The sequence below is a fragment of the Zonotrichia leucophrys genome, chromosome 14 (assembly GCF_028769735.1).
Source record: "Zonotrichia leucophrys gambelii isolate GWCS_2022_RI chromosome 14, RI_Zleu_2.0, whole genome shotgun sequence".
NCBI classification, from domain to species: Eukaryota; Metazoa; Chordata; class Aves; order Passeriformes; family Passerellidae; genus Zonotrichia; species Zonotrichia leucophrys.
Window position 1 is genome coordinate 2,980,724 of NC_088184.1, and position 24,505 is coordinate 3,005,228.

Genomic DNA, 24,505 nt, shown 5'->3' on the forward strand with positions numbered 1-24,505 from the left:
CCCAAATTGCCCCAAATGCTGCACAGGGGACATGCCCCACCTTGAGACATGTGCTGCTGTGCCCAGCAGCCCTGTGTGCTCCAACTCTGCATCCCTGAGGCTGCAGTTTCCCTCAAGGCAGCAGAGGAACCCATGAGAGTACATCTCTGGGCCTCATCCAACATGGGTGCAAGGAAAGGAGCAAGGGAAAGGTTTCTCCACAAAGGCAGGATGACAGAAAATCAGAATTCACATTCCAAATAGATTCCCCCAGAGAACCTCCTGCAGCTCCAGCTGTGCTCACGCAGTGCCCCCCTTAGAGCCTCACCCCCAGCAGGACAGGAGCTCTCCCCAAAAGCTCCTGCTGCCCCTGGTCACCCTGAGACAGCAGATCCTGCAGGTGCCCAGTGAGAGCTCTGCAGCTCAGTCAGGGTCCAGCCCTGGAGGACACACAAGCTCCACAGAGCCAGAACCTGCCACCCCTGGGACAGAGCAGCAGCTCCTCAGTGCCCAGGAGCTCTGGGGCACCGGGCCCGTTCCAGAGCAGGGCCAGGACAGAGCCATGGGCTGGAGCTTTGCTGGGAGCTGCATTAAAATGCATGAGCTGAGCTGGCCCTAATGATGAGCAGAGCTGTCAAACAAGGAGCTTGTCCCAGCTAATTATCTCTAACGAGGGCAGAGTGTCAGGGTCCCCGAGGAGCTGGGCAGCAGCTTCCCACTCAGCTCAGTTGCAGCAGAGAGAGAAGATAACCAAATGTCATTGTGCTGGCCTAGCTGCACTGTCATTAATTAGGCAAATATGACCTTCTGTGCCAGTTTGCTCTTGAGAACCTGGACTTGCTGGGGATGGAACACACAGGCAGGCTGGAGACATCCCAGCTTCTGCCACCCAGCCTGTTCCCCCTGTGCCCCTGCAAGAACAGCACAGCCCTGCCTGGCAGCCCCAGCCAGCCCTACCAGCCTGGGCCAGGCTCCTCTGCAGGCTCAAATACCCCTTATGGGGACTCCAGCCCCTTCTCTGTCCTGAAGAGCAGCAGAGAAGTCTGGTTTTCATGAAATGCTGTTGTTTAGATCCCATTCAACCCCAGCATCTCCCTCACCCAAGCGCCAGCACAGCCCCGTGCTCACCCAGCGGCTGCTTCTGCATCACTCCTCCCCCAAACCTTGCAGGCACTGCCAATCCCCACTGCCCTGGGGTCCTGCTCCATTCCAGCACAGAGGGCAGAGCCACACTCTGCTCTACAAGCCCAGTTTCTCTCTTACCAGTCCTTATCACAAACCAGGCAGTGCACCTGCCCTGATGTGCCAGACAGGGGGAAGGCAAAGTCTTTTCCACAGAATGAGCCACACAAGGTTCAGCCTGCAGGCTCTGTGCTTGCCCCTCACCTCAGAGCTGAGGGGAAAAGGGCAGAGGCTGATTTTGATCCACCCAGAAACTCACTGCACCACCACAAAGCTTCCACACAGCACCAGGGACTCCCAGTGCTGCTCATCAGCCTGTCATTATGGCAAGGGCTTTGCAGCCCATTGTTGCCAGACAGCAGCAAAGACTTCAACACCCACTTCAACCACATCTTTACAAAATAAGATTTAAAAGTCACCAAATTACAACACAAACAGGGCTGTAACCCAGGGGTTAGTGAGCTGTGCTGGGGAGCTCAGCTGAGGGGTTTGGGGTCACAGTTTTGGGGCACAACCACCTCAGGAGGATGAAGCTGGGGATTGATCTAAGTTACATTGTGTCTCAATCCCTGCTACAACACATGAATAAAACAAGTATCAGAGAGAAGTTTATTGATACCAAAATGTGTATTTTGTATCACAGGTGGGCTCTCAACAGCAGCCAACTGCTTGTACAGGCACAAGATCCACAGAGTGAGTGGATCTCTGAGCCACAGCACAGAAACTCTTTCCTCAGCCCAGAGGAGCAGGTCCTCACTGAATTTAGGCTCTCATGGCACTTCAGCAACGTGGTTTTCACGTGGCCCCTTCCCCAGCAGCCTGGTTGAGGCAGCAGAGCCCCTGAACCCCACTGCTTTCTCTGCAGCAGGGTATTGCTGCCAAGGTTTCTTCCTTCTACTGCTTCTGCACTGCCTGCTGCTGCTCCCTCAGCTGGCTGACGAGCTCCTCAGCATACACCTTGAAGAGGGGAACAGGGTCCTGCAACAAAGCAGAGAATAAACCTGTGAAAGGAGTGAACCTGAGCAGCAGCTGGGGAAGTGCAACGGGGAGCCCAGGGAGTGCTGGCAGCTAAAACCAGAGGAAGATGTGACTGGGCTTTATTCAGGGGCTGAACAAGGCAATCTGCTGTGCCACAGCATCAGCTCAGCTCTGTAGCCCTCCCTCAGAGAGGGCAGGCACTGTGTGGGGCACTCAGGGGCTTCCCCAGTTCTGAGAGCAGATGAGGAGCATCTGTAGCTCCCAAGGATATCTCTCTTACCCCTTCCCTTCCCTTCCCTTCCCTTCCCTTCCCTTCCCTTCCCTTCCCTTCCCTTCCCTTCCCTTCCCTTCCCTTCCCTTCCCTTCCCTTCCCTTCCCTTCCCTTCCCTTCCCTTCCCTTCCCACCACAACACCTCAGTGCTGAGCACTGCCTCAGGAAATCACCTTTTTTTCCAGGAGCCTCTGTTTTTCTATGGCTTCTTCCAAACTCAAGCCAACCCATTCAGCTTCTTCCTCTGGGATCACAAATTCCTGCGATAAAAGGAGGAGAAGGTAGCACAGTCTTTGCAGGTGACCAAGATACAAATCCTCTCTCTGCCCACTGTTGGAACCCTGGCTGCTGAGAATTTCAGACTTTCTGTGCTCACAGGCAGTGACCCCCAAGAGAACACTGCATTTGACCTGAGGCCGTGGAGAGAACTTCCAAAATTTAATGACAGAACCAAAATTATAAGTGTGTAGTTTAAATAGAAGTGTATAATATCACATAGTACAAAACTTAGAGTTTAAAGTTTTAGATTATAGTAATGTACATAAAACAAGATAGAAGTTTTAGAACATAAGTTAGTCCTTCTCCTTCATAGGTTTAGGTGGTATTGTATAATATATATATTATATTTTATAAACAATGTTATTATCAATACTATTATAATAAATATTATTAGAATTATTAATTGTTTTTTGTTTATCAGTTTTTGTTACATTATATTGTAAATGCTTTAAAGTAAATTATTTAAAATTACTCTTTGTGGGTATTATAATGTATTTTTCATAGTTTTATTTTTCTAAAGTTTGGAAATTTAGTGTATTTTTATTTGTAAGTCTTTCTTTTGAAATTTGTTTTTAGTTCTATTTCTCTTAACAATGTTTCTTATTCTATGGTATTTTTAAGCTCATGTCTCTTATCTTGTCACTGTGTTATTTTCTGAAAAATCCCTTTGCCAGGATTTCTTCTCCTGGGAAGATGAGAAGCCTCAGCTTCTCCATGTTTTGCTGCTCTGGAATGTGGTCTGGAGATTGTTTATCCACACATGTGAATTGTTTTTAATTAATGACCAATCACAGCCAGCTGTGCTGGACTCTGAGGAGTCAGTCACTGGGTTTTTTTATTAATTCTTGTTAAATCTTCTGATGTATTCTTTCTCTTTCTTTAGTATAGTTTTAGTATAGCATGATATGATATATGATGTGATATGATGTGAGATGTGATGTGATGTGATATAATATAATATAATATAATATAATATAATATAATATAATATAATATAATATAATATATCAGCCTTCTGAGAACATGGAGGCAAATTCTCATCTCTCATCCTCATCCTGGGGACCTCACACCACGACACTTATCTTAAGGTGTATATTATGTGAGCTTTGTGTCAGGCCTTGAGAATTTTTAAAAATTTAGTTTTCACAGATTTATTTTTGACATTTCCCCCTGTCTCTTGGCCAGAGGCACACGAGGAATGGCTGGCCAGGAGCTGAGCCCACCTTGTACTTGTCATAGATGGCCTCTCTGCGGGCTGGGTCGTCGGGGTGCAGCGCGGGGTCGCGCCGGGCCAGGCGCAGCAGCATCGTCCTCTTCAGGTCCATGCCCAGCTTGGAGCACATGTCAGCCCTGGGAGTCTGCAAAGGTGTCACACAGCTGTCTGCCCCTCTGCCTGGGGGGAAACCCTCTTGGAACAGTTTGCTGTTACACAGGACTCTGTTGGTCTTCAGGACACTGCCAGCTCACCCACAGCCAGCACAGGCTCTCAGGACACACGTGGGCAAAGATCTGTTGGATTTGTTCTGACAATCTCATCACAGCTCTGAGTTTTTGTATCAAGGGCTGCAGTCAAGAGGGAATTGAAGGCTGGGAGCATTAGAGCTGTGCTAAAGCACTGACAGCAGCAGTTGTTCAGCCTGGAGGGAGGACATTGAGGGCAGAGCTCGGGGGGGCTGCAGCTCCTCCTGAGGGGCAGCTCTGGGACAGGGAATGGCTGGAGCTGTGCCAGGGCAGGGTCAGGCTGGATTTTGGGAAAGATTCTTCCCCCAGAGGGTGCTGGCACTGCCCAGGGATGCCCAGGCAATGGGCACAGCCCCGAGGCTGCCACAGCTCCAGGAGAGCTTGGGCAGTGCTCAGGCACAGGGTGGGAGTGTTGGGGGGTCTGTGCAGGGCCAGGAGCTGCCCTGACTGATCCCTGGGGGTCTATTCCAACCTGGGATTGTCTGTGCACAATTCCAGGACTCGGTGCCTGCCAGCTGAGGCTGAGGGCACTGCGGGCACAGCCCGGGAGATGTAGAAATCGGTACCTTGAGGATGTACAAGTCGGTACCCTGAGGATATAGAAATCGGTACCTTGAGGATGTAGAAGTCGGTACCCTGAGGATATAGAAATCGGTACCTTGAGGATGTAGAAGTCGAAGCCGAAGGCGGCGTCGATGAGGTCGAGCGTGCGCATGGTGACGGTGATGGTCAGCGTGGCGTCCAGGATCTCACTGTAGAACTGCCGCTTGAACAGCTGCGGCTTCCACGTCTTGGGCAGCCTGGTGGAGAGCTGGGCACGGCGCGGCCGTCAGGGGCTGTCCCGGGGGAGCCCCGGTGGCACCGGCCCGGCCCGGGAAGGGCGCAGCGCTCACCTTGTCGTTGCGCGCGTAGCGGAAGCCGCGCACCCATCCCTCGCCGCCCCAGAGCCCCTCGTTGGCGGCGGGCGGGAAGTACACGGGCACCGGCACGTCCTGCACGCGCTCGCGCTGCCCGGTGCGCGGGTTCCGCCGGTAGCGCAGCCCGTGCGGCTCCCAGTGCACCGGCGTGGGCGGCGTGTCGTCCTGCAGCGAGGCCAGGTAGTGCTGCGGCAGGCGGGCGCAGATGCCCTCCCGCATCCGCATGGCGGCCCAGAGCCGCGGCGGGAAGCGGTGCAGCGGCATCGCTCCGGCCCCGGGCCTGCGTGCACGGCCGCGCCGCCAATTCCGCTTCCGCCGCTCCTTGGCTGGGGCGGACGGAGCGCGACGGCGGCCGGGAGGGGCCGCGCCGCGCCCGCGTTTCGCCCCGGCCAGCCCTGAGGGCGGTCCCGGCTCCTCCCGGCGGGGCCCGAACAGGGATGGAACCGCTGGAATTCCATCTCAATGGAGTCGGGGGCACGGCTGGAGCCGCGCCAGGGCAGGGTTAGGTTGGATATCAGGGAAAGGTTCTTCCCCCAGAGGTGCTGGCACTGCCCAGGCTCCCCAGGGAATGGGCACAGCCCCGAGGCTGCCAGAGCTCCAGGGAGATTTGTGCGATGCTCAGGCACAGGGTGGGGTTGTTGGGGGGTCTGTGCAGGGCCAGGGTGGGACTGGATGATCCTGAGGGTCCCTTCCCACTCAGGATACCCCGTGATCCCGTGAGGAAGAACAGACGGAGTGTGCCGAGCCCCGGAGCAGCCGAGCAGGGCAGCCCTGGGCCAGCCCACAGCCCCCCTGGACACGGCCCTGGGGCTTCCAGGTGACCCTGCCTGGGCAAGGGGTTGCAGGAGATGCACCCCTTCTTCTTCTTCTTCTACCCCTTCTTCTTCTTCTTCTTCCACCCCTGTGGTTGTGTGATTGCAGCCACCACCATCTGCCCGCAAATACCGTCACCTTTATTAAATTATAAAACTGTAAGCTTTAAAATTTACTGTATAAAATAATCACAGGTATTAACAGCAAAGAAAAAAAATAACCTTTTTTTCTTTTTTTTTTTTTTCCCAGACGCAGGAATTTGCTCAGATTTTACCCAAAATAATTAACCCTCCCTCCTGCAGGCACCAAGGCCGGGTCAGCAGGGAGGGGGCAAAGCAAAAAATGAATGATACATAAAATAAAAATAAAATAAACAATCATGTCAGCGAGATTTCTTGCCTCAAAGCTTCTCCTGCTTCCAGCACAGAAATCCCTGAAGGGAAAGGCCCGATGAGGAATTATTGCTTTCTATGATAACCGGCAATACCCGGCCATGTCAGTGGCATCAGGTCACACTGGTGGCACCTGGGCAGCACCTGAGTCACACCAACAGCACCTGGGTCACACTGGAAGCACTCAGGTCACCTTGGCAGTACCCAGGTGACACCAGTGGCACCCAAGTCACACTGGCAGCAGTCAGGTCACCCTGGTGGCACCCAGGTCCCACTGGCAGCACCTGGGTTATGCTGGCAGTACCCAGACCAGTCTGGTGGCCACTGGTGGCCTGGCATGGACGGCACGGCTGTGAAGGAGCAGTGATCCCCTGCCACAGTGCTGGGGCCTCAGCACCGCTGTGCAAACAGAGACAGGGGACAAAAAAAGTGCCTAAAAGTGGTAAAAGTTGGAGGAAGCCCTGAGGGCCCCGTGTCCCCCTTCCCAGCGTGCTGCCCTGGATGGCAGCAGCACAAGGACAGGCAGGGGACACGGGTGGCAGGGGGATGACACTGCTGGGTGTGGACAAGTGTCCCTCACTTGTCCTGAGCCTGCTTAAAAAGGGGGACTTTGCAGAGGAAGGGGAGGCAGAGGGATAAAGTGCACAGCTGAGCTGGGTGCTCTTCAAAGCAGAGAAAGAACCCCGAGGAGGCAAATCCTTCATTAACAGCTCTCTCCTCCCCAAAGCCACCTGAGGAGGGGCTCCAGCAGCACACACCAGGCTGACACAGCTGCAAGGATGGAGTTGAGCCCTTATCTGTAGAAGAAGGATGGGCAAAGACAGCTTCCCTGGTTGCCAAGTTCTGCCCTTGCTTTCTGCGTGCCCTGGAGTAAGGCTAAGGTGGGACACGCTGCAAAGGAGACCTGGCCACCCGGGGAGCCCCTGGTGATGCTCCTGGCTGGGCTGGGGCTGCAGAGGCCTCAGAGCCTGCAGCACATCCAGGCTCTGGGGCACAGCAGGCTGGAGGAGCAGCTCAGGCACCACCCCAACCACCTGTGCTGCCCCAGAGAGAGCCCTGCCCACGCCAAACCCCCCAAAAAAGGAACACAGTGAATCCCTGAACACCATCAGCCTGGCTCCTCCCAGAGCTGAAGTTAAACTCAGACTAAACCCTGCACTGCTGTGGGTGTCACGTGCTGCTGCTGCTGTCTCCTGCATGTCCCCACGTGGGGTTTTTCACATTCCTGCCAGGTCTGATCCTGAATCCAGGGCCCAAGTCCCAGCCTCATTCTTCCCCCACAGAATCAGGACCAGGTAAGAGCAGCAGCACCTGTTTGAGAGGGAGAGAGGCCCCAGACCCCCAGGGAGATGGCAGCCAAGGGCCCAGCACGTGCTGGGATCAGCTCCCGCTCTCCCTCCCCATCAGCACCAAGGGCACTCGGCAGCATTTGCTCCCCAGAGCAGAAGAAACTTCTGTTCTTCTCTTGGGTTCAAGTGCTGGCTGCAGGATGGCAGGGGTGTCCCCCATCCTCTGCCAGGACGGGGTGCAGAGAAGAGCCCAGCAGCCAAAGCCTTGGCTCCAGCTCAGTGTGGGCTAAGCCCAAGCCTTGTGGATGCAGCAGCAGGGGAAGAAGGGTTGGCCATCTCCCCCAGGGCTATGGGGAAGTGGGGAACAAGCTATTCCTTGATCTGGAACCACAAAGAGCCTGCCCCACCCCAGCAGAAAAGCAGAGGTGGCCTCAAGCTTGCCTCCACAAGACCAGCCCAGACCATCTTCACCTTTAAACCCAGTCCACGCTGCGCCCTCCTGCCCAGGGGACGAGCCCATGAGAGGAGTGACAACGTGCCAGGGGCAGGAGCAGCCTCCCCATCCCTGCAGCCAGGCCAGGCCAGGTCAGGTCACAGCATAGAGCTCCTCACGGTCGTTCTGGCAGATCTGATAGCGACACGTGAGCTTCTGGGGCCAGGCCCAGGGCTTCTTATGCTTGTCCCGAGGAGGGAGCAGGAAAGCCACGCTGCAGGCCACCAGCACATGCCAGATGCTGTGGGTGTAGTAGTAGTTCTCATTGGTTTCCATGAAGGCGTACACTGAGATGGCAATGAAAGCCAAGGTGATCCCTGGGAGGAGGTAGAAAACCCAGCGCTTCCACGAGGAGGGGTAGCAGTGCCTGCGCTTTGCTCCGTGGTGAACCTGGGGGGTCAGAGCACACTCTGGGGGTTCAGCAGCCCAGCAGATGTGGGGAAGGGGGTAAACAGACCCCAGAGCATCTGCCAGCCTCCCAGGGTGTGGTGTCATATTTTATTTTTATGATATGCTCTCACCCCTCAAAAATATAGGGTTTATTCCAAGCCTTGAAATATCATGTATCTGTAATCCCAGTGGCCCAGATCTTATTCTGCACCTACTTTGAATCTTCCTGTTAGGCTGTGGGGGCCCTTTTCTCCCTAGGATCTCCTCTCTCTCCCCCTTTCCCCCTTCCCCCTCAAAAACCATGCTGCTCCCAGGGGTGGGACACCCAATAAACCCTCACCTAATCAGCACCCTCAGAAGCCATGTGGAGTCTCCTTGCCTGCACAAGTGAACACACAGCTTAGGGGGCCCCCTGGGGATCCCCCTAAATGAACTGCTACACCAGGGTGCTTGCTGTCCCTGAGGAATTTGGCCTCCCTGCTGCTTGGGCCGATCTCTCTCTCTGCAAAAGCCCCCCAAGAACCCACCACAGCCCAGCACAGATGCTACAGCTTCTGCCCAGGGCCAAGCCACAGCCCGTGTTTTGGGACAGCACTACAGGTGTGAGACCAGAACCAGGTTTCTCAGCTACTACAGGGCTGGAAGGTGAATCCCTTGCCCTGCTCCCTCCACCTGGGTGTTTCAGGGTTCCAAACCATGCCTCTGGATGGGCTGGAGCCTTGGGTCTGCTCCACCACCACCATTCCCCATGGGGAGCAAAGGGCAGCAGGTCCTGCCTGGCTGCCCTCACTTACCCAGGCTGTAACCATGATGAGGAGGGCGAAGAGGCAGGGACCCATCATGTTCCACACCCCTCTTCGGTCCAGCTGCAGGGACATGGCAATTAACAGGGTCCCCAAGACAAAAAGGACCTGGAAAAGAGACACCACCACTACTGGCAGGAGCTCACGTGTTGAGAGAGCACAGCCAGGTGTGCCAGAGGCAAGGAGAACCTCTTCTTCTGGCTTCCCAGCTCTGCATCCACACAAGAGTCAGGAAAAACACCTTCAAGGAGGAGAAACCACAGAAGCCACAAACCTTTACCCCAAATCTCAGGGGAAACTTTCAGGCCCAGCCCCTGCAAGCACGCAGGCGCACAAGCCAAAGTGCTGGGACAAAACAAGCCAGGGTAGCAGTGGGTGACAAACAGGCTTTGTCACCCAGCTGTGTCATTAAACACAGAGGTGAGAGGGCTCAGTGTGGTCACTTGTGGCTTGGCTGGGGTCTGGCTGGGCCACATGGGGACACCTGACACTCACGTATTTCAGGATCTTCTTGAGGCGGGCCATGCAGAGGATGGTGACCCAGATGGACACCACGGAGCCCAGGAAGTCGCAGTACTGCAGGGTGTCATAGTCCATGATGCACAGCACGGCCACGCCCGGCTGGTCGCACGCGTGGTAGAACTGCGCCCAAAGGGGACAAAAGCAAAGGTCAGCACGGAGCCAGCAGCACCACAGGGCTCTCTGGGAAGGGGAGGCAGGAGAGGGCTCAGCCCACAGGCAGGATCCCTCCTGCAGTGGCTCCAGCAGGCTCCACCAAACCACTGTGGCATTGTGGAAAGAGGGTGAGAGCAGGCACCCAGCAGCTCTGACAGGCAGGACACAGAGCAGGGGCAGGGCCAGAGGAGGGATGTCACAGACATCTTTTGTGAAAAATCCTTTCCTTAGGATTTTTTCTGCTGAGAGGCCTCAGGAACAAAATGTCAACAATGATTATCTGCTGCTGTGGAATGCAGCAGGTGGATCTGTGATTGGTCTCATGTGGTTGTTCTAATTAATGGCCAATCACAGTGAGCTGGCTCGGACTCTCTGTCTGAGACACAAGCCTTTGCTATCATTCTTTCTTTTCCTATTCTTAGTTAGCCTTCTGATTAAATCCTTTCTTCTATTCTTTTAGTATAGTTTTAATGTAATATATATCATAAAATAATAAATCAAGCCTTCTGAAACATGGAGTCAGATCCTCATCTCTCCCCTCATCCTCAGACCCCTGTGAACACCATCACAGAGGGACAGCTGACAAGGGGACTGAAGCACCTGCTCTGTGAAGACAGGATGAGAAAGTTGGGGCTGCTCAGCCTGGAGAGGAGAAGGGTGCATGGAGAACTCACAGCATCTAAAGGGGGCTACAGGGAAGCTGAAGAGGGATTCTTCTCAGGAACTGGAGTGATGGGACAAGGACTAATGGGTACAAATTCAAAGAGGGGAAATTTAGGTTGGATTTAGGGAGAATTTTTTTACTGTGAGCATGGTGAGACACTGAAACAGGTTCCCCAGGGAGGTTGTTGATGCCCCAGCCCTGGAAGTATTCAAAGCCAGGTTGGATAAGGCCTTGAGCCACCGGGTCTAGTGGGGTTGTCCCTGTCCATGGAACCAGGTGATTTTTAAGGTCCATTCCAACCCCTTTTAACATTCTTGGATACTACAAGAATGTTAAGGGTTGGAACGAACTTTAACATTAACATTTAACATTCTTGGATACTACAATGTGCCCTTGGAGGTGCCTGTCCAATGATCCCAGGAGCTCCTTGTGGAGCTGCTCCACCAAGGACTCCATTCTGGCACAGCATTCCCAGAGCTCAGGGGGAGGTGAGGGGACACAGGGCAGTCCCTACCGTGGAGAAGAACATGGTGTAGGTGTAGACAGAGGCCTCCACCAGGTAGAAGCGATAGACAGCCACTGCAATGGCGGGCAGGAACATGAGGTTGCTCAGGGTGAGCAGCAGCGTGGCCAGGTTCTGTGTGCCCACGGTCTGGGCCTTGCTGTCATCTGTGCAGCTCCAGCCGCCCCAGCCTGCGGACAGAGAGGCTTCTGTGGATCTCCAAGGCCCTGCCTTGTCCTCCCACAGCAACCAGCAGGAGCTGGGGTGCCTGAGAAGGAGCAATCCCACACCCAGACATCCCTGAGCCTCTTCTGCATCAGCCTCTCGTGCTCCTGCTCTCAGAGTGTTTCATTACTTGTCACACACTGTGCTGTGGGAAGCTGGGGAAGCCCAGCAGAGCCCTGTGGCCGCCCTGAGGACATTCCCCAGGTTGTCCCTATGTAGCAGAGGCCATCCTACATCCACACTGGTGCTTTCCATCCCTGCAGTAACTCAACACATGTGCTGCTTGCTGGTGGAACATCAAGTACTCAAGGTTCAGAAGCTTCATGTGATGGTATAAGTTGGGTGCAAGATCCCTGAGGAAGCCACTGGGCTCCTCTCCTACCAGCTGTCATAGCAGGGCAGACCCCAAACCAGGTCAAGCTGCTCTGGACCTTCCCCAGATGACTTTTGAAGATCTCCAAGGATGGAGACCTGGAACCTGTGCAAAAACAAACAGCTCTGAAGGGGGAGAAAAAGTGTCTTCTTCAGTTTAGGTGACAATTTCCTTGCTGCAGCCAATGTCTGTGGCCTCTTGCCCTTTCCCTGTGCTCACCCTGCAGAGCTGGCTCCAGGGTCCCTGGCACCTCTGGGCAGCACAAAGTGTGACTGGTCCCATAGCAGCTCCTCTTCCACTGCCTGAACAAACCCACTGCCCCAGCACATGGTGACATCCAGGGCTGCAAAGAACCCTAATTTCCTAAAGGACAGTGCCTGACACAAAACACAACTCTCACCCCTGACTGGATATCAAAGACTGAGCTGAGGCAATCTCTATGAACACAAATCTGCCTCTTCTTTTTTAAAATTATTTAAATTATTTTAATTAAAGATTAAGGTGCCCATGCCATCCTTTTGAAAAAAGGAGGTCAGCCTCAGGGGTATGTGCACGCCCTCCATGGTCAAGAGGCAGAGCTAACAGTGGCATCCATCCCATTCCAGAGTGATTGGAAGCCACAGCAGCAGCTCTGCCCTGAGTGCTGGCTCCCTGCCAGGCAGAGCCCAGGGAACCTACACTCTCTGCTTTATTTCTGGGTCACCAATGTGCAGATGGGGCACTTTGCTCGGGGTGATTCAGCAGAAAGCTGTCCTCAGCCTGATTCTCCAGTTCCCTTCAGGTGCTCTGTGCTTCCCAGAACCTGGCAGCCCTCGGGGAAATTGGGATGCTGCTCTCCATCTCCCTGCTCACCCATCAGCAGCTCTGCAGCAGGGAGGCCCTGGCTCAGGCCCAGGGCAGCAGGGAACCACATTTTGCCTTGTCCTTCTGCTGAGAACAGGTGCACAGACCCACCCAAGCACGGCAGAGCTCTCCTTCCCTCCACCACAGACTTCCCAGGCCATTAAGATAATGAGGAGCTGACACAGATATTCCTCCTCCAGGGGCACCTCTGAGTCTCAGGCTCTTGGCAAGAGACACAGGGACTGCATCTCATCACATCTAGTACCAGGAGCCCACACAGGCATTTCAGGCACCCTGATCTCTCTGGAGATGCCCACCAGCACTGCTCCAAGCCCTGGGGGGCTCCAAGCTGTCCTCATCCCATTCCCCATCACCCCTGGGCGCTTCCCAGAGCTTCCCTTCCCCGGGCACTGTGACACTGCCACCACAGCAGACCCCAGGCTCCCCCACCCCAACCGCACGCCCTGACCTGTGCTGTGCCCCCGGGGAGGGTGGCAGAGCTTCCCAGGAGCGGGCACTCACCGGCCTTGCAGCTGCAGCCGGCGTAGAGGAAGCCGTGCCTGCGCAGGAGGCTGCACTGCCCGTAGGGGCCGCAGTCGTTGAAGCAGGGGGTGAGGTAGGCGAACACCGACACTCTGCCTTCAGCACCGGCACAGCCCCTGCAAGGACAGCACGTCCCCTTGCTGCCACAGCCCTGGGGACAGCCCCCTCCCTGCTCCCCACGGCCAGGCCGTGCTCCTGCCTGCAGCTCCCTGGTATTCTGGGATCTGCTCCATCCCTGAGAGAGCCAGGAGCAGAGCCTGCCCCTCGCCCCCTGGGCTGCCAAACTGATGTGCAGGGGGGTGGCAGCTGTCCCCAGACCCCCCTGGCCTGCCCCCTCACCCCCTGGGCTGCCAAATTGACCTCCAGGGGGGTGGCAGCTGTCCCCAGACCCCATGGCAGTGCCCATGACTGTCCTCAGGACCAGTGTCACCAGTGCTGTTTAGCATCGTGCACTTGGCTCCTTACACAGGAGACCAGCAGGAAGGCAAACTGCAGGAATTCTGCACCTTAGGGACCTCCCAGGAGGGCAACAGCAGCGATTATTTCCCAATTCATCACCTCTGAATGCACCTGGGGAAGGGGAAGCTCCCCTAGGCAGGCTCTGCCATCTGCAGTGTGTGTGAGCTGTGCCAGCTCAGCATCAAACGAGCTGCAGGGTGCTCACAAGGGAGCAGGGCCACCAACTCCCTGCCCTCTGCAGCCACAGGGCGATGCCACCAGCTGAGAGGAGCCCACAGCCCAAACAGGGGGTCAGGTTTGCTCACACAAGGGCAGTGGGAGGCATGAGGTGACATCCAGACTCACCCCTGTGCCCTGGGGCAGAGGAGCTGCAGGGACAGGAACCAGTCATCGGTCTGTGGGTACAGGACAATCAGCGTGGCTTCTGCAGAGGACGTGCTCACACTCAGAGGGTAGCCCTGGGAGAAAGCTGAGAAAAAGGAGGGTGCTGTGATGTGCCAGGGCTTGGGGAGAAGGGCCCACAGCAATGCCAGGCTGAGACTGACCACACAGGAATCAGCTGCCTCCTGTGGCTCCTTGCTCCCATGCTCAGGAGGCACCAGGGGCATGGAGAGCACCCCTGCTCTCAAGACTCTTTTTCTTGAGATCTCAGTTTTTATCTCATCTCAGTTCCTGGAACATATCTGGGCAGCACAGGGCACCTGGAACAGCCTGTTGTCTTGGCTGGTCCTCCATGCACAGCTTAGCTGCTTTGCACACCAGCAGTACCTTCACCATCCCCAAACCTCCTGCCAACAAGGCTGGAAGAGCCCCAGCTGGTAACCAGACCCTCCTTTGGTGGAGGCTATCTCGTGGTGCCAAGACACCCTGAGAATGTGCCAGCACAAAGACCTCATGAGGATTTGTGCAAAAACTGGATTCTTTGGGACACACCATGAAGTCCTGAGCTAGTTAACTGCCTGCCAGGTCGAAAAGCAGAGCCTGGGATGACACAGCTGAGCTGGTGGCAGGGTCAGCATCTCTCCTACCTGTGCTGCAGTTCTGTGTGGCGTTGAGGGACAGCACTGGAGAAGCAGCACTCACACAGGCTGCCACAGTGGCATTGGCCAGGCTCACAGATGTCTGCAAACAGAGCAGTGCCCACGTTAGAGTGCCCCAGTGCCATCCCCCTGCAGCATCCCTTTCCCAAAGTGCCCAGGACAATAAATCCTTCAGGTCAAGTCACCCCTCAATTCAGAAGGTTTCTGTTTCACTGGACCTTGTGCTACCACTGTGTTGTGTCATGGATGAGAGGCAAGAGACTCTCGTGGGGGACCCTGCCCCAAAACTGGGACACCCACTCATCATTTCAGCACCAGCACAGGGGAGACACAAGTCAGAGTCTGCAGAACATCAGGGCTGAGCCCTGGGCAGCCCTCAAGAAGTTTAATGGAATTTCAGGGGGCTGATTTTGGTGGTGGTGGTGGTCTGGTGTCACTGAAGGAGCCTGGGAATCAGTGGCTTGGACAGGAAAGTCCCTGGGTTCCCCTGCCCAGCCTCCTCTCCTGGTGGCAAGGCGCCAGGCTCCCATGGAGAGGATGGCACTGCAGCTGCTTTCCATTTTGTCTCCTCTGCGTCACTGCCACCACATACCACAGGCTGTGCCGCTGGAATCGGAGCTGGCAGGTGGGACACACTGCCAGCAGCTAAAAAAGGCTTGGAGTATTTTGTAACAACAACAAGAGAAACAGTCCCACCGTGCCAACACCCTCTGGAGCCCTGCCAAGGGGACACAATGCCGTTTGTCCCCCTGCTCACCTTGTTGAGCAGCAGACTGACCACGAGTGATCCCCCGCTGTCCATGCCCGTGTTGAGGTTGAGCAGGAGCAGGGTGGGGGCCAGGGAGCTCACGGGCACGCTGGGGCCGTTCAGCAGCCGGTAGCGCACGGACACCACGTCCAGGTCCTCCCTGACCACGGGCTGGCTCTGCAGGCACGAGCTGCTGCGCTGCCCCGACGTGTTCTGGGCAGCCCCTGCTGCAGCCACAGCAGAGCTGCCTGCTGCTCCCGGCCTGGCACCAGCCTGGCTCTGGTTCAGGCTGATGAAGTTAAGGAAGGAGCTGCTGCTTCCTGGTCTGCAAACTAGAGTGAAAAAGGAGAGGAGTCAGCACAGCCAGATCCAGCACCTCACCCAGCAGATCCAGCGCTCCAAAGGGCAGCACAAACTGGGGGGTTCAGGTGGTTCATGCCCTGCACAAACTGGGGGTTTCAGGAGGTTCATGCCCTGCACAAACTGCAGATTTCAGGTGGTTCATGCCCTGCACAAACTGGGGGTTTCAGGAGGTTCATGCCCTGCACAAACTGGGGGTTTCAGGAGGTTCATGCCCTGCACAAACTGCAGGTTTCAGGTGGTTCATGCCCTGCACAAACTGGGGGTTTCAGGAGGTTCATACCCTGCACAAACTGGGGGGGTTTCAGGTGGTTCATGCCCTGCAGAAACGGGAGGGTTTCAGTGGTTCATGCCCTGAATGAACTGTCCCTGAGGTGCCTGAACCTGTCCCCGAGGTGCCATCTTTGCAGGAGGAGCACCCACAAGCTGGGACACTGCAGTGGTACTTCCAGTGGGTGGAAGCACCCTGGAGCTGCAGGCAAGAGGGAACAGAAGAAGGGATAGCACAGCACCATCAAGGTGTCCAGGGAGTGCTCAATCACCACAGCAGAGCTCAGCACTCAGCTGTCCCACAGGCTGCACAAAAGTCTCTCCCAACTCCCCATATGTGGGCAAACAAAGCTGAGCAGGAGGGAGAAGCCAACCCAGTGGAGCTATGGGCACACTGTGGCAGATGGAGCTGCACGGGACACTTGGAGTTCCACTGCTGGAGACTGTCCATTGCTCCCAGAGGCTCCAGTACCACCCTCTGATAACACCTCTGCTGCCAGTGCCAGGTCTTCCAGCACACAGGATGAGGCTCTGCTTCGAAGAGGAGGTGGCAGAAGCCCCAGCAGAAGAAAACTTTAAAAATGTACCTAATTGGTGAGCTTCCAGCAGTCAAACAGGGATTATGGTCATGTAATAGCTGCAAATGTGCCTATCACAGCCACAGGGACCTTGTGACCACCTGAGCCACAGAGTGTCACTGGAAATGGTGACACCCCCTTACAACAGCTCCAGACACTTCCCCAAGTCAACCCCAAGGTGGTTTCCTGCCTGTAGCCTGCTCTTGGCCAATTCGTAGTCAATACAGCCTTAGTCTGGTGTACCACAGAAAAATCTTTTCCCCACCAAATTTTAAGCCAGCCACTGCTTCCCAAACAACCTTTAGGACAATAACACTGAACTTTTCAGGTGTTTCCAAACAGGCAGCTCTAGCAAATGCCTCTCTGGGGTGAACACCGGAGTTTTCAATTTATCCCCAAAGCAAAAACTATGCTGTCCAAGAGGAGGCAACCAGCATGATGGGGAGCATAGGCCGCCACAGCCAGGCACCCAAACACCCAAGGGGGACACAGCACACACAGAGCTCCCTCTGGTCCTTCTCTTATGCCGGAAGAACATGGAATCCCACCTGTGAAAGAAGCCAGCATCTCCACCGACACGCTGGCGTTGGCAGTGCCCAGACTCTCCACCATGATCTGCAGCCACTTCTCCCAGGGGGGCGACTCCAGGGCCAGGCTGCAGTTGGTGCTCCCCGTGCAGGTGAGGCTCCTCTGGAAGGACTGGGGCAGGGTGATGGAGCCCAGCAGCACCCTCACAGTGCAGGCTCTCTGCTCGCTGGTGACGCAGCTGCTCAGCTGGAACCGCATCGCCGCCGCGTGCTTGGGAACGAAGACCCTGCAGGGGAGGGAGCAGCAGCTTGCAGGGCTTGTACTCAACACAAGCCAGGTCCCCAGGGCTTTGTGACAACAGCTAGACTGCCCTGGTTGGTGCTGTGAAAATCCTTCCCAAGGCAAACATCTGGAAGAACTAAAACTCCTGCAGTTGAATCTGTGACCACCTGGGAAGAGCTGGAGAAAGGTGCTCGTGTGCTCCCCGTGCAGACCCTAGCACTGCTGCAGGGAGCTCAGCAACAGGCTCACTGACCCCCCAGCTCCAGCCCCACGTGGGAAAAACACTGCCTTCCCCTCAGCAGCTCGTGTGGGGAATCCCACCCTGCCATGCCCTCAGTTGCCCACCCTTTGCTCCCACTCACTTGACATGCAGTGGCTTAGCAGGCGAGACAACGGTGTGAGGCATGGGCACACCAGGCTCCAGGACAGGCATATCAGTGAGTCTGAGCACAAACATATCTGCCTGGAACATATAGGGGCATGGAGTGGAGAAGCCCTGCAGGAGGGGAGAGCACAGGGGTCAGCTGTGGTTGTGATGAGACACGAGGGGCAGGGCACTGGGCAGGAGCCTCACCTTGACCTCGATCCTGCCCGCGGCCTGGGGCAGGTGGGCGGCGATGAACCAGTCCCCAGCAGCAGGGGTGGTGACGTTGACAAAGGTGGTGTTCTGCACAGCACTGCTCAGGGTGATGCTGATGTTGTAGGAGGGACGGACGGTGGCGTTGGCAGGAAAGCGGGTGCCCAAAGGGTTAATGACGGGAGGGGCTCCGTGCCGAAAGTGCCTGCGAGAGAAACCGGGCAAGATCAACTGGGACACAAACTGGAAAGGCAGCAGGCTGGAAAACCCCACATTTTCAAGTGGAGTCATCATTTTCATCTGGGGAGGACTGGCTGCTATTAGCTTATCTGGGATTTATTTAGAGATTGGTTTAACTTGGCAGCTTATTAAGATTTACACGGTTCCGTCAAGCCTGGGAGCAAATTTCCAACACTTGCTAAGGGTAAGCCCCACCCACAGAATTCTGCTTTAAAACCATCAGCAAATTCCCCATATAGGGAAAATCATCTACAAAGAACTTTAATTTTCTTGCTAAGATCTGCATCTTCCCATTTCCTCTTTTAAGGAAGGCAAACAGACAGACTAAAAAGACACTTTCCAAGGAATGCCCCTATTACAGACTTCAGTACAGCAGCACTTCTGCTTTCTAGATAAGCCCAGCATTTGAAGTAGCAGAAACACACACGGCTGAGGAACGTGGGAGATATTTACCCAGTCAATTTGGCATTTAATTTGATTGCTTTTGGACTGCACTGCAACAGGTCCAGCAAGCAGACATGACAGGTGATATGTTATTACTCCTTGGAGCTTATCTGGGTTAGCCATCGTTTCTTGGATTATTGTTTAGCTGCTGCCTTGTCCCTCACGTCCCCAGACTGCTGGAAACCTTTCTGGAAAGCAGAAAGCAGGCAGATCATCTGTGCCAGGCTGCTCAGGAGCAACTAAGAGTGCCAGTTTCCCCAGGACAGACCAGGGAGGCACAAGCCAAGCAGCTTCAGTCACTCCCAGATCTCTGTGGAATGGGTGCCACAGACCCGCGTGACTCCATGGGCACAGCTTGCCGAGGAAGCTCGGTGTCCTCCAAAGGTAAAGCTCAAAATCTGCCAAGTTTTGGACCTCAAATCCTTCAACAAGTCAAGCACTGTTTTAAAAGCAGCGTTTCTTTCACTGACATTGAGTTTGCAATCTCTTCATGCTCCTGTATCACACGACACCACATTCCTCTCCTATCTCTGCTCCACGCTCGGCCGCGCCCCTCACAAAGGGCCCCCAAATCTCCTCAGTTCTTCTGCACTGGGCACTTTGCCCATCTCCAGCCACTCTGGGTCTGCTCGTAGCCCTGCCACATTGTTTGGCACCATGTGCAGGTTCTGCCAGGCCAGGAACAGCTCTGAGCAGCACACCTGCCTCATTGTGCAGCTCTAATGTCCTAAGGGCTCTCTTGGACACCACACCACCCCAGACCCGCTGGTAACATGAACACCAAACACTCCTACAGGTTTAAACACAGACTCACTGCTGCTGCATGAAGAAACCACATGAGGAACTGCCCAGCCTCCACAACCAACCAGCCCCACCACGAGTGACCAGGGCGAGGGGACAAGCAGCCCACAGGACAAGCCCTGGCACAGGGACACAGGACATACATACACAGTGATCTCCATGCTGGTGCACTCAGGGCCCTTTCCCCGGGATGCCTGCAGGAGCCAGCGCAGCAGCACGGTGTCCTCGGGCACGTGGAAGTGGAAGAGCTTGGCGTTGCCATACCAGCTGTAGAAGGAGAGCTTCTGTGCACTCTGAGAGAAGTACTCGGACACATACAGGGAGTCTGCGAGGGAGAGAGCACAGCAGTTGGTGGGGGAGCTGCTGGGGGCAGCCTGCAGGGCTTTATCCACCCACAGAAGCTCACAGGAGGTTTAATGTTTCTTGGAACAGTGCACTCTGTGTCCCTGATTTCTCATTCCAGTCCCATTAGATACGTGGTGATCCGTGCACCTCCAGCCAGAACCACCCACGTGCCTACTATGAAACCATCACCCTGAACCAGAGAGCACTAACAGATGCCTAAACTTCATCCTGAGAAACGTGCCCTGAAGATAAGAGATCACCAGAGACACCAAGGGGGAGGAATAGGTCAGGAGGAAAGGCTGATGGCAGGAGGAAAGGTGATGGAACAGGCAGCAGGAGCCCTGGGCACAGCACAGAGCAGATGGGTGCAGGCAGCACAGGGTGCCCTCTGCCCCAGCAGCAGCTCTTGGTGCCAAGAGGCAAGAGCTGTGCCCTTGTCTCCTGCTGGGCACAGAGGCAGATGTTTTATGTGGGCAGAGAGTGAAAGGATGGGGGATGATTTTAAACTAAAGGAGGGGAGATTTAGATTGGATGATAGGAGGGAACTCTTCCCTGTGAGGGTGAGGAGGCACAGGTTGCCCAGAAAAGCTGTGGCTGCCCCATCCATGGAAATGTCCAAGGCCAAGTTGGATGGAGCTCAGAGCAGCCTGGTCTGGTGGAAGGTGTGTCCCTGCCCATGTAAATGTCCCTTCCACCCCAAAGCATTCTGTGGTTATCCATTAACCCAGCTCAGGACACAAGGTGCTGCCTTCCTGTGACACACAACACCATGCAAATTCATGTGCTGCGAGTGTAACTCTTTCAGACATACCTTCTAAAGCCTGGTGATTTTCCTAGCTGGGAGAAAGGCTGCTGGGACAGTGAGAGCAGCCCCAGGGCAGGATGAAAGAGTGTGCAAGAGGACAACAGCTACTCAGCCAAAGTGCCATCAGGATGAACCAGATCCTCCATCCCTCTGCCCTGCCACACACCTACAGATCACCCCCAGTGAAATGTACATTACCAAACCAGCCAGACTGCAGCTCAGGGCTCTGAACATCAGCTGAGAAAGGGATAAATGGCACAGAGACAGCAGAGCCAAGGCCATCCAAAACCAAGGTTTGTAACACTCACCAAGAGGGTAGAAGGTTATGTCTTCATGTGTCTATGGACATGATGGAGCATCTTCTTGATGCTCCTTTCCTACTTTGGAATCCCCAGAGTGGGGAGAAGCTGTGGCACCTTTCAGAGGCAGATTCCTCATTTCTAGCACAGAATAGCAGTGAGGGTGAGTTAACCTGGCCTTCCCTCAAAGCTGCACAGGGTCGTGCTGCAAACACAGAGCTGTTATACACAACTGTGCGTAAGAAAGACAGCTAAGAAAGAGGAAAACAATCCTTGGGCAGGAGCAGAGCCTTGGGACGCAGTTCCTGCCGGGAGGAATCTAATCCTAACAGGAATTACAATTCATTCATGCCCCAAAGGAGGACGCTGCACCCACGGCGGGGCCGGGAGACAGGAACGGTAATCATGGCTTAAACTCCTTGGCAACTTCCCAAGGCAGAGCCTGCGGGCATCCTGCGAGCCCGGCAGGGAAAGGAGGAGACAGGAAAGCCAGAAATTCCAGCCACACGAGGCAGCTGGAGGATCTGCTCCGGGAGGAAGAGCGTGGCTCTGACCTTGCCGCAGGGGCTGCCCCGGGGGACAGAGCTGGCAGCACCTCCATGCACAGAGCCAGGAAAGGCCACAGGGAAAAGTGAGCCTTGAGCAGGGCAGCCAAGAGAGCACAGCCCCTGGGCAGAGCTGGGGTCACACTGCTCTCCAGCCAGAAAGAAGCAGAGACCACAAAAGGGGCTTTTCAAACCAAATCTGCCTGGCTGAAACGCCAGCACAGTGCGTGGGTACTGTGGACAAGAGCTGGCTGTGATCCCTGCGAGCCCAGGGACATTTCCCTCACTGTGGCTATGGAAAGGAGCAGGCTTTCATCAGCGTGTCTGTACCCCCAGCACACTCCACACACTCCTGGCACACTCGTTTCTGGCAGCCCATGGGGACGTTTGGGCACAGGAGGAGGGCAGGCAGGGACACAAAGCATCATTAGAGCTGGGAGAGCCTCCACACAACAGGTTGTCCCATCAGACAACCTCCTACCTGCCCCAAGCCCACCAGCTGTCAGCCACGGCCAGCACCCATCCTGCACGTCCTCACCGAGCCAAAGCTCCCTTTGTGTGGGTTTGGGGGAGGACAGGGCAGGCCAACTGCAAAATTAAAACCTCCAGCAATCAGCAGTGCTCTTTATTAAGGACTGGTCGATTACGTGGAGCGAGCTCAGGAGCATTACCAGGTCAGAGCAGGCAGCCCTGCCCTGCCCACGCACTGCCTGTCACCAGGTGAGCACCAGCTGGGGCTGTGGGCAAAGTCCACTGACAAACAGCTGCTTGTGGTGACAAGGGCTGAGCCCCTGCTCACAGCCTGTGCTGGGCACCCGGAGCCTGGTATGTGCCTTCTTCCACCCAGGGTGACAAGGAAATACCACAGATAAGCGGGACATCAGCACAGGAAAGCCTGAAAGACAGGTCTCTACAGCCCAGTGTGTGCTCTGGCAGCCCATTTGCATCAAGAGAGAGTTCTCTGGCATGTGCTGTGCTCTCTTTGTGTCCATCCCTGTCTATTCAGACTGCTGGATGCCAGCGTGGCAACACCTGGAAAGTCCCACTTGACAGTTCCATGATGTGAAACAAGCTTTAAACTGAGCAAGAGACCCTTCCAGTGGATGCTCTTTTCCATCCTCTTCCATACCGATCTCACATAAGCAGATTTCAAAGGTACTGTGCAAAAACCAGAGGTGTTTTAAGACAAGGAACAGAACGTGGTAGAATCCCCAATGCACAGAGGAGACACATTATTTCAATTTCAGAGTAAAGAGTCACCTGCCACAGCTTGGGTTTGTTTGTCCAAAGATGATCTCATGGTAGTTTTAGGACATAATACCTTGGCTGTGGGTTTCATAGGGCACCTCATCAAAGGGATGGAGCCCTCATTTCAAAGCAGACACTGTCTAAAGCTACAGAGTTGATGAGCCTGACTCCAGCAAAGGCTGGGCTATGTTGCAGGATGTTTCCCCACTTACAATGTAACAGCAATCCCGTTCCTTTATCCCGGCTCTAAAATCCACCTGCAAATAAAAGTCGCAGAGCAGGGACCCCCTCGCTCCCCTGGGGAGCTCCCAGCTGATCTCTGCCAGCTCCCAGCCGAATCCCCACGGAGCTTTTCCCTACAGAGCCATTCCCAGAGGCGGCGGGACGGCGCCGGGACAGAGCCGGTCCCACACCTGAGGCGCAGGGAGCTCTCCAGGCTGGAACCCAGCGAGCAGGATGCCAGAGCAGGGTGGGCCTGGGGCACGGGGCCACGTCCCCGCGGCTGCCGGAGCCTCACGCTCTGCGGACCGTGAGGAAGCGATAAGCACCATCACAGGACAGCCACGGGCACAGCGAGCCCACCTCCGAGACAGAGCGGGCAGGTGAACAACCTCAGCTCCCCGAACATCTCCACCCCACAGCAGCTCAATCCCCGCGGGACCCCAGACCCACCGCTGTCCCAAAAGCCCCGCTCCCATCCATCCGTCCGCATGCACTGGAAGTAAAGTAACCTGAAAACAAGGCAAACCCAAGGAGAACAAGCGCTGCGAACACAGCAGAGCCCTCTGCGAGTGGCCTGACCTCCCGCTGCTCCGCAGGGCCGGCACAGGCGCTGCTCCCCGGGGATGCTCCGGAGCCCCCGGCTCCCTCGGGAGAGCACGAACCGCCCCAAAGCCCCCGCAGATCCCCCCCGGCAGCAGCTGCGACACCCAGGGCAGCTCCCGGGGCTCCCCTCACCACCACCCTCCGCTGTCCCAGCGCCGCTCTGCCCCCCGAGACCCCGCGGCGCCGCGGATCGCCGCTCTCCGCCCCGCCGGGACTCACCGGGGCCGGCGCGGCCGGCGGGCAGCGCCAGGAGCTGCAGCAGCAGCAGCAGCAGCAGCGGCGGCAGGGGCGGCCCGGCTGCCCCGGCCATGGCCGCCCGCCCGCCGCTGCCCCGGCCCCGCCGCCCGCCCGCCCCGCAGTGCCGCCGCCGCCGCCGCCGCTTCCGCCGCCCGCCCCGGCCCGCCCCGGGCCCGCCCCCCGCCGCACCGGAGCGACGGAGCGGGGCTGGGCTGGGCTGGGCTGCCCGCGGGGCCGCCGCTGCTGCCGGGGCCGCCCGCTCCGCCCCGCTCCGCCCCGCTCCGCTCCATCCTGCCAGCCCCGGGATGCGCCCGGCCGGTCGCAGCATCCCGGGCACGGCGCCGGTGCGGCTCCCGGCTGTGTTTCTCAGCGCCGGGAAGGCCGGGGAATGAGGTAGTTGGGTACTTGGAGCTGGAATCACAAACACGCACATGGCTCGGTCATAACCGGACAGCCCCCACCGTGCCCCCGCTCAGACGGGAATCACGGAGGAGGCTCAGCCCTGCAGCTGATGGGTGATTTAATGCTCGTTCCTGCAAAGTCCATTGCTTTCTCTGCTCTCACGGATCTGCCATGTTCATAGGACTCACGGGAGATGCGGCTTTCATAGGCACGGTCAAGTCATTCTCTGATTTTCCAGCTGATTTCAAAAGAGACAAGGATTTTCCTTTACCTGCGTTTTCCTTGGGATACCTCTAATGTGTTCCCAGCTGAAATCATGCAGCTTGAGGACAATCTCGGAGTCCTTGCTCAGGCAAAAATCCCACTACTCCCTTTCGAGTCAAGCCCTCCTTAGCTGAGG

At 56.0% G+C, this 24,505-nt stretch overlaps 2 protein-coding genes across 3 annotated transcripts; both read right to left on the reverse strand.

Annotated features, from left to right (window-relative positions):
* Nucleotides 1-1,756: 1,756 nt before the first annotated feature.
* On the reverse strand, nucleotides 1,757-5,378 carry MRPL28 (mitochondrial ribosomal protein L28). Its single transcript, XM_064725821.1, has 5 exons — nucleotides 5,044-5,378; nucleotides 4,809-4,961; nucleotides 3,913-4,047; nucleotides 2,584-2,670; nucleotides 1,757-2,139 (listed from the first exon to the last, which is right to left on the reverse strand). Exons 1-5 carry the CDS (start codon nucleotides 5,329-5,331, stop codon nucleotides 2,056-2,058), a joined length of 747 nt encoding a protein of 248 aa, XP_064581891.1. The 5' UTR covers nucleotides 5,332-5,378; the 3' UTR covers nucleotides 1,757-2,055.
* Nucleotides 5,379-5,999: 621 nt separating this feature from the next.
* PGAP6 (post-GPI attachment to proteins 6) lies at nucleotides 6,000-23,800 on the reverse strand. 2 transcript variants are annotated; one of them, XM_064726142.1, is made up of 13 exons: nucleotides 23,686-23,800; nucleotides 19,547-19,724; nucleotides 17,912-18,119; nucleotides 17,700-17,800; nucleotides 17,076-17,341; nucleotides 15,329-15,651; nucleotides 14,560-14,653; nucleotides 13,877-14,000; nucleotides 13,052-13,188; nucleotides 11,101-11,279; nucleotides 9,743-9,889; nucleotides 9,239-9,355; nucleotides 6,000-8,444 (listed from the first exon to the last, which is right to left on the reverse strand). In XM_064726142.1, the coding sequence occupies exons 1-13, from the start codon at nucleotides 23,774-23,776 to the stop codon at nucleotides 8,148-8,150; spliced, it is 2,262 nt and encodes a 753-aa protein (XP_064582212.1). In that variant the 5' UTR covers nucleotides 23,777-23,800; the 3' UTR covers nucleotides 6,000-8,147. The 2 variants fall into 2 exon arrangements, with proteins under 2 accessions (XP_064582212.1, XP_064582211.1); XM_064726141.1 differs by having other exon boundaries at nucleotides 17,700-17,833.
* Between the last annotated feature and the right edge of the window lie 705 nt (nucleotides 23,801-24,505).